General features: G+C 39.9%; 1 protein-coding gene across 3 annotated transcripts in view; it reads left to right on the forward strand.

The window, feature by feature from the left end:
• The first annotated feature begins 431 nt into the window (after window positions 1-431).
• Window positions 432-18938, forward strand: part of DEF6 (DEF6 guanine nucleotide exchange factor) — a 59543-nt gene continuing 41036 nt past the window's right edge. The window contains exon 1 of one of the 3 annotated variants that reach the window (XM_025163682.2): window positions 432-592. In XM_025163682.2, the coding sequence (XP_025019450.1) occupies window positions 497-592 (96 nt within the window). In that variant the 5' untranslated portion in view covers window positions 432-496. Of the gene's footprint in view, window positions 593-17611; window positions 17772-18938 lie in introns of those variants that run through there. The other 2 variants (XM_007423651.4, XM_025163684.2) reach the window with 2 other exon arrangements.

The following is an 18938-nucleotide window of genomic DNA, read 5'->3' on the forward strand; positions in this document are numbered from 1 at the left end:
GTGCCGTTTTGCCCATATAAGCAATGGCAGGCAAAACTCTTCTTCCGATGTCATCTTCCCGCTAAATTCAGCGCAATTTATTTCCAAGCTTCCACTAATTGAACAAGTGAACAAGTTATATTAAAATCAGTCAGCTTACTCCGGAGTAAGCGCGCAAGCAACCCGGGCATGGAAGACTGAGGGATGCTGGACTCTTGCTCGCTTGACCTACATTGGACACGTCCTTGGGGTTTAACGAGATGAGAAGTTTTCTTCTTCCTCTTTGCATTCACGTATTACCTTTCCAGCCGACTGAGAAACAAACCAAACGTGTCGGGAGGAGGAGGCCAGCGAGGCGGACCAAACGACCAGGAGGAGGCGCTGCAGCTCCAGAGCGCGCCCCTCCAGCTGCCGCGAGCGGTTGAACGCCGCGCTGAGAGTTTCGCGACCGCTGGAGGGAGGTTCCTCCCCGCTGAGCAAGCAGATTCTGCGCCTGGTGCCCTGCCCTGGAGGCATCATGGAGCTGCGGACGGAGCTCTTAAAATCTATTTGGTACGCCTTCACGGCCTTGGACGCGGAGAAAAGCGGCAAAGTCTCCAAATCTCAGCTGAAAGTAAGTAAAAGCAAACGAGCAATCCAAAAGAGCCGCTGAGACGCGGGCGGGAAGGGCGCGAGTCCTGCAGACGCGAGGAAGGCGGCGTGCTTGTCAGAAGAGCCCGCGCCCAGCTTCGGTCCTTCTAGCTTCGCTCCAGGAGTTCAGTGGGCGCGTGGTTTGCGGGTTTGGAGGCGATCTGAGGGCAAAATCACATTAAAAAGAAAAAAAAAACCCTCTTCCATTCAAAGACAGGGACGTTAAGGTTTTATTTATTTTGTTTTCGTGGAAACACTCTGAAATCCTGTAATCTTGTACCCGTTGTTTCTCTTCATTCGGGGCGGGAAATGTCAGCCGAAGAAATAAGTATTATCTTCCATCCTGTTTTGCGTCCTTTGCTCTCTTAAATCCACGGTAAGGTGTTGTTGAAAAAAAAATTGGTTGAAAAACTCAAATATCGTGATGACTCTGTGGAAACTAGTGTTGGTCAATCTAAGAGGTTCCTCCTATGCAGAGCAACTATTCTGCAAAGATTGGTCGTTTTTTCTTTCCTTTACAGTGTTGATATTTGCTCCTTCCTCCCGCGGTAACCGCCTGGGTGAGTGTGAAAGATCTTACATGGAAGTAACAAGATTCTCTATTTTGTTTAGAGGGGAAAAAAAGAACCTTTTCCTCCTGCATTATAACTTTTTAATAGTAGCAAAGGTGATACTTGGATGTAAAATTTAGGGCGGGGGTCTTGTCAGGTGTGGGAAAGAAGATGAGATGTAAATACATGCAAGAAAAGTAGGACAAATAGAGATCTAGTTTGATGCAAATGGCGGTGACACCTTGTGAAATCAGCGCTAAGCAGATGCATCTAAATGATGTAAACGAGGCTCTTTCCTTATTATTCTCTTACATAATGTATCAGCTGAACCAGTGGAAAATTGGTTTGGTCATTCTGGACCATTATCCACAGTGCCAAAAGAATGCAAGCCCTGTGCAGCTGCCGCAGTCCTCAGCACTCCAAAGAACTCCCACACTGCTGCTCTTTGGAGTTACAAGACGTTCTTGCAAGCTTTTGCACCCGAGGGACATGACATGTCAGATGTGCTTTTCCGATGCAAGTATGCTGCTTTAAAACTTCTGCAGAAATTTTGTCTTGCATTGGAGTTTGAGGTTGGATTGTGCTTCTCTCCAAAGATTTGTATTGCATCTTTCTCTAGTTAGATTTGACTAGGATTCTGGCATTCGGGCAGATCCAAGAGCAGAATCTGTAATCTGTTTCTAGTATATATGTGTGAGTTTACATATTGTGCTTTTAAGCAGCTAGCATGAAAAGAAACCCCATTGAAGGCCTGCTTCAGTTTGTGCTTACTAGTCTTGCAGAGATAATGCAAGGCATGAAAGGGTGAGGGCAAAACCATCAGGTCTGAACCATTGCTCCCATTACATCATGGTTACTTCATGGAATAGTGCTGACAGGAATGATTTTATATGCTTGTGTTAGCAAGCTAGCAATTTCCATTCCTTAATCTGAGTGCAGTAAAGTAGGCATGACCATTTCAGATGTTGTACTTGGAAGACTTATTTGATATTTTTGAGTCTGAGGTGCAAGCACAATTTTCCTTCCCTTAAAACACTACATTATGTTATTTGATATATTTTAGCATACATCTGCCTTTCTTGTATCATGGGTCTCCTAGTGGTATGCATTCCCAAATTATCTGCTCTCCAGATGCTGAGGTCTAAATCATCAGTTGAAATAAAGTGACCTGTGCCAGGTGTCTTCAGAAACATGGCTTGAATGTTCATTGTGGTTTATTTTATATAAACTGTAATAACATTGCTAGAGTTATCAATAAGATATCAAACAATCGTGTGTTTATAAACAATGGGATTTTTACTTTCAGGAAGTGTTTGCAATATATAGGCCCATTTAAATGATATGAACAGGAATATTTTTTTATCTACTGTTCTTTTATCCACTAGGGAAAAATCATTTGAAAATGTATTGTTTCATAAAATTAAAACTGAATAAATGAAACGCATAGTGCATTGGTTAAATCTAAAATCCAAGTTGTAATTAACTTTTTCAGGTGATGGTCTGTAGGAAGTACCTGCATTTAAATACAGAGTTCTTTAGGCAAGTTGCAGTTAATATCTTAACAGCCCTCAATGCTTCTCTTTTTCTTTTTAAAATCAAAAGAAGAAACAGATGTTCAGTTCTGTCATCAAATAATATTTCTTTAAAAAATAGAAGAGATTTGCAATATATGGAACATGCCACAGGGTATCTTTCTGTTGCTTGCTTATATACTACTGTCTTTATGAGGCCTGCACAGCAATTTAGAAGGTGCTAAAATGGGGTTATTTACTGTGAATAAGGCTGGCAATGGCTGCTAGTCATGAGGTGTGCCCTTCCTGAATTTGGGGGCAGGAAACAAACGGGGCACTGGTACACTCATGTTTTACTGGTGGGAAAGGATATGTTTCTCTAGCCAGTTAATTGGCCCGGTGTTGTACTGATTCTGGTAGCAGAAGGGGAGTTAACGTATGATATTCTGCAGTATGGCCCAGTGTCGCTATCTAGGCTTGGTAAAAGTGCAAAGGGAGTGTTAACTCCATAGTAAAAACCATGCTGGCAAGGACTGGAACAGGTGAACAGACCATGGAAAGAGTGCAGGATTTTACTTGTATTTGGAAGACAGTCATTTAGACACGAGGTCTACTCAGAGATGGACAGTAGGCTTATTTATTAAAAAAAAGAATGAGACAGGGTGTTCACATTTTTCAGAAGCCAGGTCAACTCAGTTTAGTAGACTCTGTTACTAGAGATTGTCAGTGCTGTGTTACCAAAGCTGCCACAAATGACATGCAGTTGTTAAACAAAAGAACTGTGCTAAATAAAAAAAAAAAATCCTAACAGCATGAGATCGCATATCTAGGATCTTTGTGGTGTGTTTCTTCTCTCTACATTGAAAAACTGTACTGAGTGTCTCTGAGATATGCTTCCTGTGGGGATACACACATTGGTGTTTTTAATCTTTCAGTAAGATTTTTCTTCCTGTTTAAGTTATAGAAGGCTCTTGTTTTCTAGTAGTTAGTGCTTGCTTTTAGGGTTGCATATCTGCAGGAGTTGATGTTTTGAAGCCTGTCTCCATAGATTGATGAGTTTGGAAAGCCAGGGATGAAAACTGTGATGGAGTAAGTATGGAGTTGCTTGATGGCCATAATGGAATCACTCTCACCCAATCTCTATCCGATTCCTTTTTACAGCATTGAAAAAAAAATGGTTTGTATTTCTTTAGGATTCCTTTTATAATTAGAAATGGAGATAGTATTCCACAGGTGGGCATACTACAGAGTTATATATAACATTGCCAGTTTTCTTTTTTATTCCTTTCCTCGAAATCCTGAATATGGAATTTTCCTTTTTCACAGGAAAAACTGAGGTAGTAGGTGGCATCTTGGGCTAAGTAGCAGCAACCAACTTTACCAGTTTGTCTATTGGTAAAAAGATATTTTGTGACTGTCGATGCCTTTTTGTGAACTGGCAAGCTATCTACATGACATCCATTTTGTGAAACATCCATGATATACTTTCATAGTTTCAAATGTATTCACTGTCCCCACAAATTTGCCTGTTCGTGGTAAATGTGAAATGAATTATATTTTCTGCAAGTTGTGTCACTTGCATTGACCCACATTTGTAAAAGTAACCATCTTCCCTGGTTTTCAGAGGTTTTTGCTATTTCTTGAACCATCCGGAATTATTAGCTGTTCCCACCATCTATATAACTTGAAGACATTATCTCCTGATTTGTCAGCACATCTAACATGAAAATAATGTCAGATATTTGCCCACTCAGGATGGAAGAATGAGAGCTTTTCTTTGTGTACAATTAGTGAATGTGGCTTGAAGTGTTTTCACACAGGCTCCAACTCAACATTCATTAATTTTTACAGACTATCGTTTATTTAAACTTGTTCCTCTCCTACACTGCATATCTCTAGAACCTTCTTCATAATAGGTTGACCAAGAAACTAAAAGCTTTTCAAGCTGAAATTATAGAAAATATTTAACATAGAAAGTACAACTGCATTCATGGCTATAATTTTTAATAGATAATTGGGGTTTGCAAGTACAGAATGGTTTTGTTGTCTGTATGTTTTGCATGTTGCAACAAGACAGGTCTTACGTGATCTGTTCTTTCTCTCTCTTCTAAATTCACTTTTTTTTTTACAGTCTGTATGTTTGACATTTCTGATCTATTAGTGCCAGGTAAAATATTTTACCTTGCAGCAAAATTATGATGGAAAAACTAAATATGGCTTTAAATTAACTTGTGCTGCTTTCACATGCTTTAATTGACTGAACTAGAGTTAACACCTAACCTAAAAATATAGCTCATTATGTCAGCTGTAATTGTGCTGATGTTTTTAAAAATAGTATTTGAGGAGAGCACAAGAGTCCAGTTTACAAGAAATAGTTCTTCAGAATTGCAGCTTAATTTTGAATAAGTCAGCTGGTACATGTTGCCTAATTGCTTCCACTTGGAACTATGCTCAGCTAAGTAAAACAACGCCCATCTAAACCTTGGTTTCAGATTTTCACTTGCTAGGAAAGTAATGCATTGGGAATTCTTGTTTGGATTAAATGCTAAAGAAACAATGGAGTTCTTACTCATGACAAGTCTAATTTATTGTTTCATCCAAACGTATCCTCCAATCTTAACAAATAGGGGTGTGCTTTCTTCACTAACTTGGGTGCCCATTTTCTGTAGAGGTATCATTTTAGAAGAAGCATTGTCCTTTCTTCACTATTTCAGAGGGTAGAACAAGATGGTGCCTGCCACCTGTTGTTTTAATAAGGATGTGCAAGAATTAAGTGCCCTGCTTGATTCAGCTGACTATTAGACAAAATATTCTTACTATTAGTAGATAGCTAACTCCTTAATTTTATTTATTTATTTGAATAATTGTTTCATACTTATTGAATTATTACTAATTTAATTAAATTCTGGGTGTAAAGAAGGTTAGAATTATGTAGTGTAGGAACTATTTGTGGAGTGTTGCAGCACAGTGGTGGCTACACTAATGTTTCCATATTTCACAACAATAAAGCACTAAAAGTACAGTTCTGTCAGCTTTACAAGGTAGACCAGACAGGAAATGTGACCAGATCAGCTAATTCTACTTTATTGTAAGGTTACATTAACAGAATCTTGCAAATCTGAAAGTATTTTTCTTCCCCTGCCTCCTTTACAGCCCAAGAAACTAGGGAGGGTCTCTTCTGAGCCACTTGCTCAACTCACATTTCTGCTGCAGGCTAAGCTACCTTTTATCTAACTGTTCCCTTGGTTGTGTCTCACTGCCCTGTCTCCCAAGTTCATTCCCACATACCATTACATATTCTCACTTTTTTAAGAAACCATGGGCTAATCCATCTTTCATTGCTTGGACTATTACAGAAGCATGTTGCAAGAATAAGCATGTTTGAAGGATAAAGTAGGAGAGGAGAACCATGTATGCTACCCTGAATATATTGGAGGAACTATGGGACAAAAATTAAGTGAAGATAATAAGGATTTCATCAAGGCTGTAGAATACCATTAATGCAGTATGGTCTTAGTAAAATAAAATACTACTGTATGCTGTGACTTGTACTAAACCTAGTTTGTATCTGGGTGCTGATATAAAGGAGGACACACTGTTGAAGATGATTAAGGAATGAATGAATGAATGAATGAATGAATGAATGAATGAATGAATGAATGAATGAATGTTGGTCCTTCCTGTCTGATCCTCTGAGCCATGGCCATATAGCACAGAGCTACAGTGCTTATTGTGCTGAATGTAGAGAATCTGTTAAGCTGATGGATGTAAGATTACCAAATAAAAGTCAAAATATATCATACTTGTAACCTGTGTAATTAACTCCACATTTAAATTTTGCTTTTAATCAGTTAATATAGCTTCTAAGCAGAAGGTGAAGTAAACTGAAATGAATAATCTGCTTAAACTGCAGAATTGATGATAGCAGAAGGAAATCTGTTTTGCCTAAACATTTCAGCTTTACTATTTAATCTGTCTATGCTCCCAATTGTTGATCATATGCTTTTATGTTCTTCACTCCCCCTGCCCCCTATTTTTGAGCAATAACTAATCACAAAGTAGGGAGGACAATATGGAGATAGAAGCAGCATTGTTCTGGATGAGCCATCCTTTGAGAATCTCATTAATACTATTCTTTGTTAGGAGGATATTCACAGATTTTAGCTTGGCTCAGTAGCTGAACTTTGTTTGTGACTGCCACTGCTTGTAGTTCCTCCCCTAAATCTTTTTTGTGTCCCTGAGAATTTAGAAGATAGGACAGTTTTTCAAAGCATGCTGGTTCTGGCGCATTACCTGTTGCATGGGTTAGCATGGAGGAAGCTACCTCACCAACTCTCTGTTATGAAAAAGAATAGGCTTAATTCTGACAACACCTTTGTATCATTTTTGTTCCTGTGTATCAGTGGTCCTTTACAGAAAAGAGATTCCCCTATAGATGTAACACCTGCAGGTTCAGCTGTGGCTCAGTATTGAAAGTGCTCTTCTGGCACACAAATAAGTGGTGTTATATTATCCCTTCATTTAAAATAACAGCAACAAATGGGCGGAAAAGGTTAATTTGTAGAGCTAATCATATAGTTGTAGACTGGAAAAACTTTATTTATTTATAAAATTATAAATGTGCTGGCCTACATTTGATTGCAACCATAATCCCAAAATGTGAATATGGATAAAAAAATTCTGCTTTACATTGCAATAGTTAAAGTTCATCTGGAGAACTCCTGTGAAATTTTTGAAATAATTGAAGAGATACCACATAGAAAAGGGTAAAATCTTACTGTTATCTCTGATCTCTAAAAAAAATCTGTCTTAAATTACAAAAAATTAGATTGTGCTGAAGCATTGGGCCAAACATGTTGGTAGTTCCAATGCTGAAATGTTCCCACAATCTATTAATGTGTGGTGGCTACTCTACTGGAGATCTTCAAGCAGAAGAGAGATAGACTAACTCTGGATTTCCTATGGAATGGAGATTGGATTAGATGGCTTACAAAATACCCTTCAACTCTATAATTTATGACAATATGCTATACCTCTTAAGAATGTGCTAGTGAAATCACCCAGTGGGCAGGTAATTGTCAGCTTCTGCTGAGACCCTGTTTATCTCGTCCACTGTTGTCTACCTCCCAGTCCTGAGGAAGCCACATGTAGTCCATGAAGAAACTGCAAGTGATCCATTGTGTGTCAGCTTTATATTATTTATTTATTTAAACACCCATGATCTGAAGATTACTAAAACTTTCAAGATTTAGGCTTTCTCACTTTCAAGATTTCAGGCAGGAGCACTAAAACCTTGTGAGACTTGGTGATCTTACCAAATTTCAGCCATTTTAATCTTTTTATATGCTTACATGTAGCATTGGGGCCCTATGAATGCCATTTGGGGCAGTTGCATATGCCATGAGTACATACTTACTCATGGCATATGTAACTGTCACATTAGTGCAGGCTAATGTGATGGTCTTCCAAAGCTTTTGATGATGACACAGTGGTTTGCAAAAAGAAAAAAACTTGGGAACAGCTGATCTGTTCAGAGAGGAAGTGGCTGTTCAGGGTCCTCGAGTAAAAAACTTCCCCATCCCCTGTTACTAGCTGTTCCCATTAAATGGAAATGCTATGGCTTGAACCCTGCATGCTGTTGCCCCTCAACAATTATTCTGCTTTCAAGCATATTTATACCCTAATCTTCCTTCAAGGAGTTCTTTGTTCTGCATGTGGTATGATCCTCTTTTTCCTTACAACAATCACATGGGCTAAAATTCTTCTCATAATTTCCTTCTTTTCAACTATGTGATAAATCTATAATGCTGGTTATTGTTGATTATGTTTCACAAATAGGGAAGTCTGTTTGAGAAAGGATAGATGGCTAAACTTCACAATTTGCCTGTGGTAGAAATGGCTCATGCCCAGGTGCTTTGGGTCCAGAACAGAGGCACACTGGTATTCCATTATCTGAGATGACAGCTGTGACATTTTTATTACAGTATGGATTCCTCATATCCTACTTAGAATCCAAGCAGGGATATCCTGGGGGGGGGTCAAAAAAGTCAAGATGGGGACCATCACCATGTGATTGAACCCCAGTCCTTTTTTATGTGCATTGAACATGCAACACATATAAAATGACAGAGCCTTGATCACACTATTGCAGATGTCATCTTGACTATTTTGACCCCTCTGTGGACAATCCTGAATCCAGGGCTTTGAAACCATTACACAAGTGGCACTGAAATTTTTGAGGAGGGGCAATAAAGTCAGTTTAACCAAGCATGGACCAAATCTGTTGAAGACTGCCTTCTATCCTGACAATAAAGTGGCATTTCTTCCCTTTGACTTACAGAATTTTGGAAACCCACCCTTTATTCTTCAAAAAAACAGCATCTTTTCACCTTTTAGCATTCGAGGCAAGCTTCTGGGCTGAAGCCAGAAGGATCATTCCAAACTCAGCAGTGTCTGAAAGCATCCCCAGTCAGTGAGAAGAAAAGAAGCTGTCATTCTCCTCTTGCATTAAACATTCTGCCCCTGACTCATGCTGGCGCCAGTTTTAGAGCCTGGTTCTGTGCCACACAAAAGCCAAATATAATTCTTCATTCAGCTTAGAGAACAAGTCCAGTATGCTAAAGATAAGGGAAGTGGCCAGAATGTTTATCTACCACCTGCCTGAAGCAGTAGAATTAGATTCTTCCACCATGCCCTCAGTCAGCTTGAAGGACATGGGAATCCACAATCAAATAAGTGGAGGGACTTTTGCTGAGACTCACAATTAGCATTTTTTTTCAAACTCCTCATTCACACTGAATATTAGGTACAAATCAATACAGATCCACAAATTTACAGTGTCTATCAGTGAGTTTGTATAAAGATTTCGGGTTTCATTCCTGGTCATCGAGACAATCATTTTGACTGAAGCACACTCCAGGAATGTTAAGACTGGGCATTTGCTAGACCGCCAAGTTTTGTTTAAGGTTCACTGCCCTAACATCCTACTATTTCTACTTTGAACAAACAAACCATCTAAATTCTGTTCAACAAAGAAACTTCAGAGGTAGTAAGTCTCATTCCAGCCAAATTTGGAGGGTTCCAGCTGGGAAGTTCCTGGAGTGAGTACTACAATTTTTATTGTTGTTGTCATTTATAAATACATGGGAGGATACATGCTGAACTGAGGCCTTTGTATGTGTGTGGAGTAGGGTTCTTTATAACCTTTTGTTCCTTGCTAAAGGTCCAATATCAGTTCGTACCTACTCTGTCCTTTGCTTGTCACTGGCATGGAAAGAAAAAGCTTATACACTTTCACCTATTTTTAAAATATTTTTTATTGCTTTTCAATTTTTTAAAATAATTTTTTTATTGCTTTTTAATTCTTTCACCCTTCCCTCTTCCCTTGTCACTGATTTATAAAAGAAAACTACAGTGAAAGGCAAACCTCTTGATTAATGTTGTATTTTGTCCCTGATGCCTAGTAGATGGTACAGTCTTAGTTTGTCTCTGTTGTTAGGCTAGTAGTGGAAAAGCAGGGTAAAGGAACCTGAGTGAGAAGCTGTGCACTAGCTTTACCCCCAAATGCTTATGGACCCACAACCTATATTTCAAAGTTTCATATAACAATAAAGGAGGCCTGTACAACTGACTGATATTTGTTTAATATGGTTAGAACTTTTTGCCTGGTTTGGGACTTTGAAAAAGTAGAATTTCTGTTTGCTTAGAGATTTTGTTAAATGTGCACAAATAGATCCTTGCTGTAGACCACCATATTGAATTCACCTAAATAAAGCTCTTCTTGCCTGCTTTTCTCTGCTTTCTTTTCAACTATATTTGCCCAGAGTCCTGAGTCTCCTTTTGCAACTTTTTCTATATCCTTCCACCTTTCCCAACATTGTAGACTTCTCTAGAAAGTTAGATGTTCACATAACATGTCCAGAATACAATAATTTGAACTGGTTAATTTGTGCCTTGAGTCAGAACTCTGGATTGGTTTCTTCAATGATCCATTTGTTTGTTTTCTTGGCTATTCATGATATTCTCAGGAGTCTTTAACAACAGTGTTCAAAAGCGTCAGTACTCTTCCTACCCCACTTCTTCAGTGTCCAACTTTTGCTTCCATGGAATGCCATAAAGAAAACCATTGCCTGCACAGTTCTGACCTTTGTAGATATGGACACATAATGGCATCTGAATATCTTTTCCAAGGCCTTCATGGCTTGCTCTACCAGGTGCTAGTCAGAGGTGTATTTGACTGCTTGTTCCTTTACTGTTGATGGTTAATCCTAAAAGGCAGAAGCTGTCTACCACTTGATTGACTGTCTACATTGATAAGTATCTTCCTTATCAGTTCTAAAGCTGGTTGCTGTACCTGTTGTCATTACCTTGGTCTTCTTTATATTTAAACTTAGTCCCATTTTTTCACTGTTCTCCTTGACTTTCATTATTAGAGATTGTGACCATTATATTTTCAGCTATCAGAGTAGTGTCATCAACATAGCATAGGTTGTTGATGTTTCTTCCTACAGTTTTAAAGCCACACTCATCTTCCAGTCCAGCTTCCTTCAATATGTCTTCCGCATATAGGTTGAATAAATAAGGGGAGAGTATACAGCCTTGTCTAACTCTTTGCCAGTCAAGATCCAATCTGTTTTGCCATGTTCTCTCTGGACTGTGGCTTCCTGTCCTGTGTATAGCTTTCACATGAGAGTGGTGAGATGTTCTGGGACTCTCATTTCCTAAGGACATTCCATAGTTTGACATACTCAACATTAGTCCTTTCTATAATCATTGAAGCACATAATGACTTCCTTTTGGTTTCTCTGGCTTTCTCAATTATCCAGCATGCATCTTAATAGCATCTGGGGTCTCCTTTTTCATGTAGAGTTCTAATCTGCATTGGATGATCCTATGCATTCTTTTGTCAGCATGTGAAATTAAGAATATTGTACAATAGTTTGTACACTCTGTTAAATGTCCCTTCTTTGTATTGGTATGTAGACTGATCTTTTCTGATCTATTAGCCACTGTCATCCTCCAGATTTGCTGGCATAGTTTAGCTAGAATGTTTGCTGTTTTTTCTTCTGATGCTTGCCATATTTAAGTAGATTTTTCATGAATTCCTGTAGCCTTCTGACTTGGTAAAGAACTGTGTACTGATCTAACTTCATCTTCTAATACTAGAGGTTCCTGTAAATAGGGAATATCTCTGAAGGTATCTTGTATGTTGATATCTGTACTCTGTAGAATTTCAGTATACTCTTTCCATCATTGTTTGACCTTCTTTGAATAAGTTACTATCTGTCCATTGGTGTCCTTTAGCATACCAGTTTGAGGTTGGAACCTCCTGAGTTGGGAGATCTTTTGGAAGACTCGTTTTTTTGTGTCTGCTTCCATCTTTAGTACCTTTACATACGTAATATTGCTTCTTTTCTAACAGCTCTCTGATATTCTTTGTTAAGTTCCTTCCTGAGATATTTGTCTTTCTTGGCTTTGGCTACTCTTTTCTTCTTGGCAGTTTCTATTGTTTGTTCTGATACCCAGTTTGTTCTGTTTTTTGGGCTTTGGCAATCTTCTTTTCATATTCAATCTTAACAGCTACTTTGATTTTATTCCATAGTTCCTTTGGTTCCCTATCAATGAAGTACAGGAATTTGAAGCAGAGGAATACAGAGATAGCCTTGAAGAAGGCATGCAACAGCCGTTACAAAAACATTAGCTTAACCCAGAAAGACAGAAGTGATGAGAAAAAAACCCTCAAGATTGCCTCGCCTTGACTCTCTTTGGTATAAGAAGGAGGAAGAGAGAAATTTATATAGGTAGTCTTTGGGTTACGATCACTTGTTCAGCAACTGTTTGAAGTTACAACAGCATTGAACAAATGGTAGTTATGACCTGTCCTCAAAGTTCCAGCCGTTGCAGCACCCACACGGTCATGTGCTCAGAAATTGGGTGCTTGGCAGCCCGCCCCCATTTACAACTGCAAGGGGTGTTTCAATTCCCCCGCCCAACTATTTCCCCCCACATCTCTGCCCTTTTGGCCATCCTGCTCTCCACCACGTACCCCTGCCCACCCCCCTGGCCCTGCAGCCCAGCTGACCTTTGCTGTCTTCTTCCTCCCACTTCTGATCCAGGATCCAGGCACTGGGTGAAGGTGCAGCCCCGGGACATGTGCAGCGAGCACAGCAGGGTGGCAGAGCCTTGTCTGCCAAAGGGAGCTTGCCGGGCCTGGCCAGGGAGGGGCAGCACTGTGAGCCCTAACTTCCAATACCAGTGTGAGGAGCGGTAGCTCACAGAACATGGAGAGTGGAGCAGGACAGGAAGGTGAGGTGTGGTGTGTTCCATTGCCAGGCGAGGCAGAAAAGGTGGCAGTGGCTCCCCAGGTAAAGGTGGCAGCTATGTGGGAGGTACTGTTTGGGAGGGGTGGAACTGGAGGAAGTAGAGGGATGAGAGCTTCACAGAGGCGCAGCACGCACTCCGCAGTTTACATTGGAAGCACTCCTGGAAATCTGGCCTGCAGGCTTCAGTGAGGATGGAAGCAAGCCCAGTGCTGACAGAGCCTACCCACAGGCCCTCTGCTTGCTCTCGGTCCAGCCTTCTTCCTATAAAGCCTCGTGAAAGGCCAGCAGCTTCCAACACGTTGAAGCCCACAGACTGATTCTCCAGGAGCACTTCCAGCGTGCGCTCTACAGCTCACGTTGGAAGCTGCTGGCCCTTCACAAGGCTTTGCAGGAGGAAGGCTGGGCTGAATGAGCACAGGGAAATGAATATTTGAAAGTAACTAATTATTAAGCTGGACCCATAATCAACAAGTCTCCTACCCAGGAGGCACTGGGAGTAGCACAGCTGCAATTATGAATTAGAGCAAAGAACACTGTTCATTCCAGCCCTTCCAGTGAGTTCATAAAGAGGAGATGTTGTTACAATTCAGGCTACAAAACCCTGTCTGGGAGTGGGAATGCCAGCAAAGGTTTAGCAAGAAGCATATAGCTTAATTTTGGAATCAGCCCATATTTGATGATACATGGTTTAGCCAAGTAAGTTTGGACATTCACTGAACATTGACTTGCCTTGAAATATAAACAAGTAGAAGGAGGGGCATACAATGGAGAGGAATGTATTGGTAGTTGTAGAACCAAAATAATCTAATGATGCTGAGCATCCCTGCTCATATAGCACAAAATCTCAGCAAAAGAAATGAAATCAACTGATATTATTCAAAAGCACTGCGCAAAGGCAATGTGGCTGAAGCCATGGGATAAATCTGCATCTTTGGCAATGTGATTGGAACATTCTTAAGGATATTTTAGATCTCTGCTTTAAATTCTTAATATTTGTTTTAAGAAAATCAATCTCTAATTTAGTTTTTAAAGTTAAACAGTGGAGGGAAAAATGGGCATACATACAACCTTACTTGTAATTATACCTTGTAATTTTAGTTACTGGACTGTACTTTATTGAACACATTCTTGATTTCAGTTCTACTAGAAAGGAGTGAGTGAATGAATGAATGAATGAATTAATTAATTAATTAATTAATTAATTTTAGAAAGAAGTGGCATGGTGCCATGATGCTATTGCCTTAGGTTTCATTAGATGCCATAAATTCCTAGCTAAAGCTCCTCAGTTTAATTAGGAATTTGGATGAGTAAGCTCTGACTGCATAGAGGAATTGATTCTGCAGGAAGTCCCAATGTAATATCTGGGGCCCCAGTGTGACCATATATTCTTCCTTTGATCCCACCATTGGCCCAATGTGATTCATTCTCTCTCTCTCTCTCTCTCTCTCTCTCTCTCTCTCTCTCTCTCTCTCACACACACACACACACACACACACACACAAATAACAAATAACAAATAACAAATAGGAAGCTGGCATGCCAGCATCCAACATCATCTTTCTTTCAAGAATTCCTTTTGGTCCCAAAGTGTCCCCTAAGGTTTTATTTGGAAGTATGGTCACTTACTCAGAAAACAAAAAAAAGGCAAATAAAATAGGGAGCACCCTGTGAAATGAGATGGTGGTGGAAAAGATGGTGGGTATTATTCTGATCAGTAGTTTATAACTGGCCATGTCCCATCTGGCAGCCATTTGGTGAATGTGTCTCTTTTCCCTGTAGCCCATTTTGCAAGAGCATATGTTCTCAACATTCCAAATATGCCTATTAGCCCCAAATAGGTTGGGGAGGGCTGTGTGCATTTAAGAATGGTTTGGATTTTTCAGTTGCCTGCAGAGTATCACCATCACTCAAGGGCAGTTTGGCCATGAAAGTGGAGTATAGGGTCACTGTAAGATTGCAGGACCTTGGATAGCTCCGAGCACACAACTTGTTCAATGAAAACTCGAATATCCTTCTTGACCAGACCAGGTTCTGCTGCCTTCATGAGAAATGGAGAGCTTTTAAAGGGACAGTTCCCTGACTCAGAATCTACCATACCATTGCCTTTCACTTAGCTCCCAACTTGACCCCTTGCCTGTAATTTTTTTTTTAAGATAAACTGACTCAGGAGGTGCTATATTAGGGGTCCCTGAATGAAGAACCCTCCTGACTGATAGGCTTCAGCTCAAACTTGTTGAAAGATCCTTTATCTGGGTGTAGCACCTCTGTGGCAGTTTCCTCACTAAAGATCGATAGTGTCTTCTAGCATCATCTGACTGTTGTCTGTTGTTATGCCAGTGTAGCAGTACTGAGGCAAGCTTTATATCACATCAGTGATGACTGGAAGATATTACAAAATGCTATAAAGCACTGGTAGAAAAATGTCCTGCTACTCTTTAGCAGCCCTTTCCTCTCTTTCTCAGAGTCTCAGTTGCTGCTCAGGGTTGGTGGAGTCATGACATACTGCATGAAAGTTAGCTCCTTTGTATGTTCATGCCAAGTGCTTGGTCTCTCCATCTAGTGTGCAGAGGCCTCAAGAGCTCCTCGTTTTAAGCCCTATCATTCCTCATTGCCTTAAGGTTTAGGGAAATTTCCTGTGTCTCCACCCTTTCCTACCTTGCTGAACAGGAAAGGCAAGTAAAGAGAAGGACTGACTTTCTGGAGCCATCACTTCACCAGCTCACTTCAAAAATTTGCCTGAATATGCCAGAGTGGGAAAGTGGGCAGCCCCTGCCTCCTACTCCCTCCAACCTTCATCTGATTTGAAGGATAGCTGTACTCACTTGAATATGAATACAGCTCTCAGTGCAGTTCAGGATCCTGCTTTATGGTCCCGGGTTGTTTGTGGAGACATGCTTACATTCCAGCAAACACAAGTACAATTCCTTTTATGGTCTCCCAGCTGGATGTATAGTATTTAGATTTTGCTTGAATGCTGCCCATTCCCAGAAATTCTAGGTGGCTAAACCTATGAAAAATGCCCCAGAAAGCCCCCAATACATAAACATGTAAAAATAAATAAATATAAACAGATACAAACACCATGGATCTAGAAGCCTACCCTCCTCCTGTGCAAGGTATAGAGCAACCAGAGAGATGGGGAGGTGGCGCTGAGCATGTAACCCTATGTTCGACCCGTTTGCAAGCCTTTCCCTCTTCAGATCAACTTCTGAAGAAGGCTTTGCTCCTCTAGATAACTCCTTGAACACAGCTAAGGTGTATAGTGTATTTAAATGGACTACATAGAGAGAAAAATGTGGAGGGTCATAGACCTGCTCTGACTATTAAGTAATTTTCTTGATCCTTTGAGGATGAGGCTCACAGTTGCAGTTGCTTTGCACCTCCTTCACATGTTCCCTGAATGCCTCTTTCATCACCATGAAAAAACTTTGCACTTGTCTCACTTGGTTGCTGTCTTACATAGCACATAATGTAAGTGCATATGAATACTTTTAGCAGCAAATAGCCGAGTCATCAAATCCTGGCAAGACTGAGTGACTGGGTTTTAGAGCCCCTTGTCTCTGGGGATTTTCCATCTTTAACTCTGCAAGGGGGTACACTTCCCTAGTCAGTCAGTACACAATTTGGGGGTTCTCCTGGACTCTTGGCTCCTGCTCAAACGGCAGGTGGCAGCTGTGGCTGGTGAGGGTGGTTGCACAGGTTCATCTTCTGCATCATTCCTGGACTGGGAAGACCTGCTTAAGGTCATTTATGCCTTAGTCACCTCTTGCTTGGATTACTGTAACATGCTCTACATGGGGCTGCCCTTGAAGAGCATTTGGAAGCTGCAGCTGGTCCAGAATGCAGTGGTGCAGGCAGTTTTTGGCATTTCTCATAATGCCCATATAACACAGTTGCTCCATGAGCTACATTGGCTCCCAGTAGGCTTTTGGATGCAGCTGAAGGTGCTATACATCACCTATATATCACCTATAAAGCCCTAGATGGCATGAGGTCAGGCTAATTGTAGGACCACCTTTCTCCCATTGTTTCTGTTTGCCCCACCAAATCTAGTAGAGAGGCCATGCTCCAGTACCTTCTATTAAATAGTGCCATCTTCTTGGACACCAGAGTCATGCCTTCTCAGTCGCAGTGTGAGTCCTGTGGAACAGCATCCCCTTGGATGGTTCCAACCTTGTTTGTTTGTTTATTTATCATATTTATATAGCCACCCTTCTCACACAAAGTGACTCTTGTTAGCTTTTTGCAAGGTTGTGAAGACCTGGCTGTTTCCCCAGGCATTTGGGCCTGGTGGGTAGATGAGCTCTGTTGTTGTCAATGTGCCTTTTTTTTTCTTGTGGGTGGGAGTTGAGTGCTGGGGATTATATGTTTTGGGTTTTTCTGTGTTATAATCCTTGTAAGCCACCCAGAGTCATTTGAGTGAGATGGGTGGTTATATAAATTATAAAAATAAAATAAATCAATAAAATGTTAACGTTTATTTTTCATATATTTGTTTGCAGTTTACCTTTTATGTTTTGAAAAAAGTAGATTGGTAAATATTATGGCTTTGTTTCCTTCCAGGCTGTTATGGCAAAAATAAGAATTTTGTGGCCATTTTGACATCCACTGTTGAATCCACTATAGAACCCATTTGGTCCAATGTGTGTAATCAAGTGAGCTTTGCTCACAACAGCTTGTTATTCTTCAGAGTGCCAAGACTCCTTTATATTTAATGTTTTAAGGAAATATTTTATGGAAACCGTAAGCAGAATTCTTCAGGAATAGAGGCCATAAAAGTAAGTTAAATAAATTCATCATAAAGAAAACATTTATCCAACAGCTATAAAAATAGATCAGCTTTATGAAATATTTTTATAAGCATAAGGCAATAAACAGACTTAGAAAAAAAGAGGAACTGGTTTGGTGGAACAAAGAAAAATTGTGAAAATTCAGCTAGCACCACTGTTTTGAAAAGAATATTGCTGTTCACTGCTGTATATCTAGAGCAACTTAGGATTGTTGATGGTTAAAGGAGTGTTTATATTAATAAAAACTATACTAAGATAAAGGTACAAAAATATTCCAGGTCTTATTCCTTTATTTAAAAATTGGCCAGTCCAGTCTTTAAACATAGATGTAAAGGTATAACTGATTCACATTTTCAAGTATTTCATTTTTACCCTATAATTTGTATGTTCTATGGGAAGAAATTTACATAAACCATTGAGAGAAGCATCCAGCAATCAAAAATGTTTGTCTGGAGTTTTGATCCTGAGTGGTGATTTTTGGAAATTCCAGGAAACCATGCAAATGTCAACTAGATATGTGGCTGTAGTTAAAAATTTTAGACCCATGCTGATGATTCTTAGGAAAAAAAAGGATAACAGAATTGCCAGTGTTATTACTGATTTATATTAAGTGTGTGATCACATTTGGAATACTGTGCACATTGTTGGCACATCCAAAGAAAGCTATTTTAGAGCTGGAAAAATGCAGAAAAAAGCAACCCAAATGATCAGGCAGTAATAAGTTGCATGTGAAGATGAGTTTAAATGTTTAGTGGGGTTTTTAGCTTAGGGGGGAAAAAGAGAGAGACAGGGAAATGGGAATATCACAGTAGATTTATCAAATTTTACTTATTATGGACAAAGTAGATAATGGCTTTTTATGTTCCCTCTGTCATGAATCTAGAAGCTGGAAGAGTGGGCATATACTTAAGGGATGACTTAATTTGTCATCCCAAGTTGTAGTGATAGCCAACAATTTAAGGTATTCAATAAAAACATTGAAGAAAAAGTTCTTAATTGGGGAATAGTAGGGCCATGACTATTGCCATTCACATAACTTTTGTTTGTGGGTTTCCAAGAGCCAGTTTGGTGTAATGGTTAAGGAGTCAGGCTGGAAACCAGGAGACTGTGATTTTTAGTTCGACCTTAGGCATGAAGCCAGCTGGGTGACCTTGG

Source organism: Python bivittatus, unplaced genomic scaffold, assembly GCF_059951505.1.
Source record: "Python bivittatus isolate LINGU-HERP-01145 unplaced genomic scaffold, Pbiv_v1 ctg000700_np1212, whole genome shotgun sequence".
NCBI classification, from domain to species: Eukaryota; Metazoa; Chordata; class Lepidosauria; order Squamata; family Pythonidae; genus Python; species Python bivittatus.